This window comes from Haliotis asinina, chromosome 9 (assembly GCF_037392515.1).
Source record: "Haliotis asinina isolate JCU_RB_2024 chromosome 9, JCU_Hal_asi_v2, whole genome shotgun sequence".
Classification (NCBI taxonomy): domain Eukaryota; kingdom Metazoa; phylum Mollusca; class Gastropoda; order Lepetellida; family Haliotidae; genus Haliotis; species Haliotis asinina.
In genome coordinates, this window is record NC_090288.1 from 48,119,663 (window position 1) to 48,129,727 (window position 10,065).

Sequence of the window (10,065 nt, forward strand, 5' to 3'; positions counted from 1 at the left end):
TACGAGATAAAAAAATACCTTGCAGTATCTGCAATGAAAAAACTGCTTTCGTTCAATATCACACCTAAAACTGTCGCAGCTTTGGCCCTTTTAATGTCTCGCTTTCTAATGACTATGAATCAGTTTCTCGTTTGTCATACAGCTAGCTGACTTATAATAAAGAGTTTTCCAATGAGCCAAATCTCCTATGTCACCAAATATTTATTAAGGGGAAAAATTACCATGAAACACATGTCAACGTATCGAGTCTCGGATACACGTAATTCTCGGTTCTTTATTTCGTTCAATAATGTATCTAGTTTTAAAATTCATAGTAAAATTATTCACAATTCGAGCTATGACTGTCTGGGATATCGATTGTAGAAACACACAACGCGCAAACTGCAGACATTAGGAAAAAACCTTGCTCTTAAATTTAATGTTGATTAGGAGGTAACGGTGGTGATCTAGCCCGATAATTGCCCATTAATGGCGATATTATCGAATCTTGTACAAGACCGGCCATTACTTTCGAATAGATTAAATATTGAATATGTGGTTTATGAGCGCACGTGGAAAGATATCCTACTATGGAAGTTGGAACGAGGAAGTTAAATTCTTCCCTTTCTTTGTCGACATGTAATGTTGAGTGATTATGGTATGGCTCTTGGTCACCCAAAATAAATAAACTGTTTTTTTTAGTGCTTTGCACCGAAACAGGTGAGTCAGTACGAACAATGAGCATGAGTATCAAGACAAGGGAAGGTGAGCCAGCGAGAGGCAACGCGGCGTGAGTATGTGCATATTGAAGCCCGGTACAAAGTCTACGTGACACGGATCGACAGCGTATCGGTTTCTGCACGTGGTGGAGTACATGTATTTAGGGTTAGGGTTACGTGGTGGAAGACAGTGACTCGATATCGTCACGTGACGGAACTGAGTGACGAGGTGACGACTGAACAGGTGTCATTGGTAACGATACTTGGCAATAGGTGTTTGTCACCCAGTTGGTGACTGTTATGAATTGTCACTTCGTCAACGCGGTTCTTACGAATGTTCTTAACATAAATCCCTAAATCAGCACCTCATATTTCTTCGCGATAGGTATTTATGTTATGGGTCAGGTTCGTGCACTTCGCTTGAATCAGATTCTGGGGCGGTGGGGTAGCCCAGAGGTTAAAGCGTTCGCTCGACCCGGGTTCGATTCGCCACACGGGTATAATGTGTGAAGTCCGATTCCTGGTGCTGGGATGTTGCTACAAGCGGCGTAAAACCCAACTCACTCACTCACTGTCATGTATTTTGCCAACTGGCTGTTGATAGAAGAGACATAAGATTAACATTACACGACCGATGTAATAGCTACAAATTAATTCTTGAGGGTAAGTTGTCTGACAAAAAATATATCTCATCAACATGAACAATAAAATCCTCAAGGAACCCAGAACTATGCTCTGCGTGATCTAGTCTTGGCGAGGCCAGAACTGTGAAGGTTGAGTGAGTGAGTTTAGGTTTACGCCGCACTCAGCAATATTCCAGCTATATGGCGGCGGAGAACTGTGAAAGATTTATTTTTTGTGTGGAAAGTCTCTAAGATCGGGAGACAGTCCTGGGTGCTTTGAAAATACATTTGAACATATTTAAATTTTTAGAGAATGTCCCGCGAAAGAGTAGTTCATGAGGCTTTCGATTCACGTTGCCTTGTCTTTTCACGACAAGAACATGCCAAAGGGAAGTATTTTGTCAAGGATTTTCAAGTAATATATATGTCATATTTGGGTTACACTTTCTCAGTATCGTACAGATTATAGTCCATTTGTTGGGTTGAGTCCCATCCGGGATTCGAACAGCCCTCTGACAGTCAGGCACCAAATCGCAGTCATCGAGGCTTCCACAAAAGTAGAGGTCGGTCAATAGTATACAGTGGTTCTCAAATACAGACTAAAATCACACTCTTGAAACGGACTTTACACTGACTGAGAATACCCTTCGTGTGACAAGTTCAGATAGTCCGTTGTACGGACCCTGAAGCAAATATATCCATGAAAGCCCAATCAAGTCTAGAAAATGTGGCAAGACTCGATTCCCTTAGCTTCAGAAAGAAGAAAGTCTCAGCGCTCCATTTCATTATATTATTTGTTTTTACTATGGAGTTTTTTCATTAAACTTTGTTTATTTCAGAGACTAGCATGCAGTGAAACCTTCCTAGTTAGCACGATGTTGCTCCCATGGAAATCACTGAATCCACAAATTCCACATTAAAGAGGGGGATGGTAGGACCAAAAATGTTTCCTTGTAGAAAGGTACTGAAGACATCGATGACAAGGCAACTATTTGTCCTGCGTATGAAATTTAGAAACCACACCAGATATCCAACAATGCGGATATGAAATGGTCAGTTTAGCGAGTCAAGTGTATACAATGTGTATTACAATAATGTAAACGTCGCTTTTAACAATAACCTTGTAATATCGAGGAGGGAGACACCGGAAGTCCGCATACACTGTACCCATGTGGGGAATCGAACCCGATTCTTCGACGTCATGGTCGAACTCTTGAGCTACTGGGGAACCCCACCGTCGCCAATATAGAGCAGAGTATTACAGTGAGTGAGTTTAGTTTTACGCCGCACTCAGCAATATTCCAGCTATATGGCGACAGTCTGTAAATAATCGAGTCTGTACCAGACAATCCAGTGATCAACAACATGAGCATCGATCTGCGCAATTGGGAACCCATCACATGTGTTAACTAAGTCAGTGAGCCTGACCACCCGATCCCGTTGGTCGCCTCTTACGACAAGATGAGTCGCCTTTTACGGCAAGCATGGGTTGCTGAAGGCCTATTCTACCCCGGGACCTTCACGGGTCAAAGTATTACAGGTAAAACATGCTGTTGTCGTTGATGAGAACTGGGATTCTTGTCATTTGTAAACACATACTTATGGTGTAGTCGGAATCTGAACCCGGACTCTGCTTTGATCAATACAGTTGTCGCTCAAATATAAATGACAAGCATATATGTGTCAGCCACATCAATTGCAAGTAACTAGATGTTATCCGCAGTTAACTGCATGTTATCCGCAGTTAACTGCATGTTATCCGCAGTTAACCGCATGTTATCCGCAGTTAACTGGATGTTATCCGCAGTTAACTGCATGTTATCCGCAGTTAACTGGATGTTATCCGCAGTTAACAAGATGATGTCAAACATAGAGGGAGTGCGATGCGGACAAAGAGTGAGTGAGTGAGTGAGTGAGTGGTTTCGGTTCAGTGAGTGAGTGGCCATGTTTTTACGCCACTTCTCTCGTAATAATTCATTCAGTCATTTATTCAATAACTCACTCATTCACTACCATTTCTTAATTTGATCATACACATGGTGTAATGGAAAGACCATCTGTCTCAAGTGCCGGTCAGTTTGTCATACCAAAACACATAAAAAGATTCTACTTCTTGTTAGTATTCTTGGCACATGAAATTACTAGGAATGAGTGAGTTCAGTTTTACGCCTATTTTAGCAATATACCAGAAACCGGCCTCACACATTGTGCCCATCTGGGACATCGAACCCGGATCTTCAGCGTGACAAGCGAACGCTTTGAAAACTAGGTATCCCACGGCCCCTCAACTATGGAGGATAACATAGATCATGTTACATCCAAGGAAAGTAGGTCTATCGTACTGTATAACATCTCACCCAAGAATGACCCCATGTTATACATCAATATCAGTGATTTTTGAAAGGTCGTCCTTAATTATCACACGGCCACTCACTTTGGGCCATGTAGGGATTCGAACCCAGGCTTTCAGCGCAATAAGCGAAAACCTGACCACCGCGCTACGTTCTGCCCACTATGTTATATTGCCATAAATCTGTTACATGTCAACACCATTTATTGGTCTCAGATGGTACCTCAAATACCGACATTAATAGAATAGCACCAATCGGTGCTGAGCCGGCGAGTTAGCCTTGTGGTTAAGGCTTTCGTTCATCACAACCGATATGTAGGTTTGAATCCAGACAAGGCACAATACTGCTCTAAGCAAGCCTATGATTATGATACTCGCCCTGATATGGGCTCCTCCACAAGAATAGTTATTGACATATATATCTATATATATATATATATATATATATATATATATATATATATATATATATATATATATATATATATATATATATATATATATATATCTACATACATACAAAATCCTGATGATTTGGTGAGACAAAATAGCCAAGATGTTTGGGAGAGTATAGATCTCCAATATCCCTTCCTCTGATATCGTTCTACGGGGGGTTTGGGTTCCCTAGATGTTATAGCGTTCGCGCGCCACGCGGAAGACCCGGAATTCCCCATATGGGTACAATGTGTGAAGGCCATTTCTGGTGTCCCACGCTCAGATGTTGCGGGAATATTGCTAAAAGCGGCGTAATGCCATACTCACTCCTACGGTCTATGACAACCAGTCATGACAGCTACCTGGCAATCCTAACCGGTGGGGGGAAGCCAGTAGTTAAAAAGCGATGGCTTGTCACGACGAAGACCTGGGTTCGATTCCCCTTGTGGGAGCAATGTGTGGAGTATTATTTGTGCTGTTCCCCACGCATATGGTGCTAAAATCGGATTTGTTTAGTCACTCCTCAACTGGTGATGGAGCTGAAAGTTTTAATGTCACACTGAGCAGTATCCTCGTATTATTGCGTCACTTAAACACGTCACACATTGTACCACGTGGAATTACGAAATTAGTCTTCGTCGACAGTTGAAGGACTGAATGGGCGAGTTTGGTTTTACGCCGCTTTTAACAATATTCCATCAATATCACGTGCACAGTAGGGGACAGCAGGAACGGACTTCACAAATTGTACCCGTGTGGTGAATCGAACCTGGGTCTTCAGCATGATGAGCGAACGACCTAACCAATAGACTGCTCCACCGCCCCGAGAGTTGAATGAAAACAGTGGGTCAAACAAGACCTCCTTGCCTCAGTCAAAATACAGATCGGAAGAGAGACAGCAAGTTCTGAGAATATCTACGCAGCTGGGGCGGTGGGATAGACGAGACGGCGGGGTGGCCGGGAGGCTAAAGCGTTTGCTGACCACGCCGAAGACCCGGGTTCGATTCCCTGCATGGTTACAATGTGTGAAGACCATTTCTGGTGTCCCCCGTCGTGATATTCCTGGTATATTGTTAAAAGCGGCGTAAAAGTACACTCACTCACTTTCTACATAACCATCGGCTAAAATGAAAACCAGCAAAACCCAAAAAAAAAATAATAAACTTTAACGGATTATTTTGTTATATCTAAAACGCGATCGAAATGTTTGCGTTATTTTATAACAAGACAGATAAATACATCATTACACCGTAAATACCATCATGAAACACATTAATTATTGAATAAACGCGACATTAAAACCATCAAGCGTATAAACGCACCATATATATGCAGATCACGACGGACGCGCAAACGTGGAACTAAACGGGGTGATTTACGGTATAATAAATGGTGAGCAATATAGTCATAGCTAAACGGTAGCAGGAAATATTTGAGGCATTTCCTCTTATTGAAAGATCAAACAAAAGATTACGACTCGAAATGAACGCCTGACAGTGCAATGCTCTCCGCGGGATGACAGCACTGTATCGTTTTACGGCAGAGGTCAAGTTAAACTGGATTAACATAGCGTTCCAGATTGTTGCACTTGCACAGCCACGTGTATGTGTGCGTGCGTGGCTGTCTCGTTCTATAGTTCTAACCTAATGAGATGCAGTGTCACTGTTTATCGTTGATACAATACTCAAACACAGTGTTCTCCCAGGTTATCAATTTCTGCTTAACCCCCTATGCCGAGCACCAGTCGTGGAAACAAAAAGTGCCATGTTTAAACGTCATGTATGTATGTATGTATGTATGTATGTATGTATGTATGTATGTATGTATGTATGTATGTATGTATGTATGTATGTATGTATGTATGTATGTATGTATGTATGTATGTACGTACGTATGTATGTATGTATGTGGAGAGAGAGAGGGAGGGAGAGAGAGAGAGGGTGACTGTAGCGTTCATTTCCATACTGGCAAATCCTCATCTTTACGTTTCATAACTATTTTACATATCGCAAAAAAAGAAAAACATTTTTATTGCACAATTTGTCTTCCAGTAAGACTCGTGACTAAAAATGTCACACCTAGACTTGTTGGATAAAAGAAAGCCTAGTTACATGTAAGATGCTTACTAGTTAAGCCTCCCTAATATGGACGATACTTGAAAGGCATATTTCAATTTAGTGTTCAGAGAATACATTAAAAACATTATCATTGCACATTTTGACTCCCACTCGTGACCATTCGATTGACAAACTTCTGGTACAATAATGTCACATAGGGACCTGATAGATAGAAAACCTTGTTCTATATAAGATGATAAATAGTCTAAGCCTCCTGAGTACTGACGATACTTGAATGGCATATTTCAATTTAATGTTCACAGAGTATTGTGAACAGGTAGTGAAAGGTTTTGCAACTTTCCAACTTTCAACTTTCAATGACAACGCCGAAACGTACGCATGAGTCTGTAAATCTCAAGCAACACACAATTCCCTCCCAAAATAATAAATGGCTGATATTACACTCAAGGCCGAAGAAGGGATCTTTTGACGGTGAATAGGATGAACGGGGGTTATTCGTTTGCGCCCGCTTCGATAACTAAACACTACTTTTCAACGACAAAAATCCTGAAAAGAATATATCATATTTCATTGTGAGAGACAGACAAGGGAGGAAATATTTTCCGCAGAACGGACCTTAGAGGTTAACACTACACATCGTTGTATCGACAATGGGAGAGTGTTAGTAAGCTCATTTTGGACGTTATTGATGGCCGACGATGCGTGACTGACTCCGGGGTCGTATAACACACTTGTGATCGTCCCCAGTTTCAAACGTCTCATGTCCCCTCAGCGCGATCAGTGGGATCGTTTACTTGCACCCTGTGACCCCTGTATGACATCGCGGCGTCCACTCATACCGGCTTTGCAATGCACGGCGAATTTTTCCAGGTGATAAAAAGAGAAATAACAATAAACAGTAGTAAACACCTTAATTTTGAGAAAAACGGACGGAGATTGTAGTAAAAAAATAAAATACTTACTCGATTTCATTGCTGCCCATTCATTATTGGGGACTCTCACATCGTCAAAGTTGACCCCTGCGGCTGCAAAGCACAGACGAGTCAATTCCGCCCTCCCTCTCACGTTGAAATATATAAGTCTATAACAGGCCATGCCTTTTGCCGACCTGCCCCTCCCTGCTTTTCCGAGCTCACGGTACACCGTCGAGCGACCGTCCCCCTCGCTAGGCGTTTGGTGTCGGGCGCTCGCTACCCTGAACTATGTATCGCGGCCCACCCGCTCCGCTACAGTCAAGATCCTATCCTCGGGGCTCAGGCCGCTTGTAGTGGAGCGTGGTCTGCTTACGTCACGTTCCAACTAATCGAAAGCGGTGTGGCGGTCAGCTCTGAGTCCGGTTGGACAGTCCGCTGGTCCTCTCACCTCCTTAACCTTGCCATCCATATCGTAGCTTCCGGTTGGGCTTGACAACACACTGCCCGCCTCCCACTTTTCACTTCTGTTTGGTTCGAGCTCAACTGACCGCCGTTACGGGGTCATTTGGTTCTCTCTATTCGTCTCTCTATCTCCCACTCTCCCCTTCTCTCTCTCTTGGTTTAGTGAATGCTGGAATTGTGAATGGAGTCTCAAGGCGGTTGCCTATATCGCGCCAAGTCAACACACGTGTGTATTAAACTGCACAATGCATGTATCTGGTAAACGGACTATTGACATTTTCATCGCGCTGCTGAATGTGGTCTCTCAGCAGTCAGACATTTGTAGATATACACTCTCGGCATCCGCCTCTCACACCTCATTTTTACCGCATCTGCCCCCTCCTCCCGTTGCTAGGGTGATGAATGTGCACGTGCAATCCAGACCCTGCGGGGGGTCTACATTCACGTGCCATCGGCTTCGTTTCGTAAGCTACTCGCATTTCGCGCACCTTATCCCCTTTTAATCCAGTCATGCGTGTTTGACTAATCAAGCTAATGGAATAGGAGTTCACAACATCATCACCTGAAAAAGGGATGCGTCATGTCGTGGCTGTTGCTCACCATTTAACTGATTTAAACACATCAGTTTAAGTAAACTTGTTGATTACAGAGTACCAGAATTGATGCGAACATTGCGTCAGATTACATCAAGCCGTGCACCCGAACGGCAAATATTAATGATTTTATTCAAAATGAATCATTATTTTGGAAAATCTCTTCCGAGGTTTTCAAAAGTGCCTTTACGTAAAGCAATTGAGATTGAACCTAATATCTCTCAAACACAACCCATCTTAAACTGTTCTATACATATACTTATTTCATATTTCCTTGTAAAACAGTGAGTCGGTATTGTTTTCCTCCGCTTTTAACAATAATTCGATAATAGCATAGTGAGGAACATCAGATATTGGTTTCACTCATATGGGGAATCGAACCTGGGTCGTCGGCATGATGAACGAAAACTCTAACCACTTACCTATCCAGCGCCCATATTTTAAGTATCGATCTCAATGGAACTCTATCATGACAGTGCGGGGATCTTTAATATCGGGGGGCGGTGGGGTAGCTAAGTGGTTAAAGCATACGTCCGTCGTCACGTCGAATGACCTAGGTTCGAATCACCTTGGTATTGGTGAAATATTGCTAATTGCTGCGTAACACCATACTCACTCGCTCACTTCATGCATTGTCCTCATTTATTCGGACCAAATGAAATTACTGTAATTCGTTTTGACCAGTGAAATTGTTTACAGGTGTAATTGTTGAGATGACGACATCTTGGGCAGGGGGATCTCAGGTGTGTGCTTTGGGGTTAGGTGTGGTGGGGGTTGTGGTGGTGGGACGTATGCAGCTCTGCATACAACGACTCCTGCATCCCACATCTGTCGACGTAACACCTGCGTAGGTCTTTGTTACTTGAGGTATATATTATTGACGTCAATATTAACATCGACATCAAAATTTTGTTCCTCGTAATCAACATTGTTATCGTCGTCAGGGCGGTGGTGTAGCCTAGTAGTTAAAGCGTTGGCTCGTCACGCCAATCACACGGGTTCGAGCTTCCGTATGGGTACAATGCGTGAAGATCATTTCTGGTATCCCCCACACACGTCAAACCATACTCACTGATATCGTCGTCATCATCATCATCATCATCATCATCATCATCATCATCATCATCATCATAATCATCATCATCGTCATCATCATCATCATCATCATCGTCATCATCATCATCATCATCGTCATCATCATCATCATCATCATCGTCATCATCATCATCATCATCATCATCATTATCATATTAAGATTAATCATAAACACCACTGTCGTCATTGTCAACATGGTCATCATCTTGATCATCATCAACAGCAGCAACATCAAAGTAACATTCCTTCTAATAAACATCGTCGTCATCTTTCCTCTTAGCAGCAGCAACAACAGCAGCAATAACAGCAGCAGCAGCAGCAGCAAACAAGATATGGACTGACAAGAATAGAGATGTTTATCGCCATATATACTCTTTAAAAAAGTAGGGGAACTTCATTTTTTATCTACGATTAAAAATATTTAGGAGATTTATCAATGTTGATATGATAATCTTGATTGTTGTGCGAGTGTGTCACCACTTGCTCTTCCTTTCAACTATAGATATTTGGCTTCTCGGTATGTACTGTCGCTTTTGAAAGATGATTGGTGTATGGCTTGCAATTTGCATGTGTACGATTTTCATTTTAAAACAAACGACTAGAAACAAACACTAACAAATGTGTGATGCTAGATGAGTGTCAAAATTAATATTCTAAGTGATTTCTCGACCTGGAAAACCGTCAAAATCAAGAATAGGACCCCATGCATATACGTGTATGGGGCTACTGCGCATATCATGCGTTGTGTTTAGGGGTGGTAATACAGGGAAATGGTGGTACGTACGTAGGATGTCTGTGCTTGAAACGTTTGTTAATG

General features: G+C 42.3%; 1 protein-coding gene across 1 annotated transcript in view; it reads right to left on the bottom strand.

Annotated features, from left to right (window-relative positions):
• Positions 1 to 7,429, bottom strand: part of LOC137296921 (S-crystallin SL11-like) — a 42,963-nt gene extending 35,534 nt beyond the window's left edge. Inside the window, exon 1 of the mRNA XM_067828821.1 lies at positions 7,147 to 7,429. Coding sequence (XP_067684922.1) covers positions 7,147 to 7,279 — 133 coding nt within the window. The 5' untranslated portion in view covers positions 7,280 to 7,429. The remainder of the gene's footprint in view (positions 1 to 7,146) is intronic.
• Between the last annotated feature and the right edge of the window lie 2,636 nt (positions 7,430 to 10,065).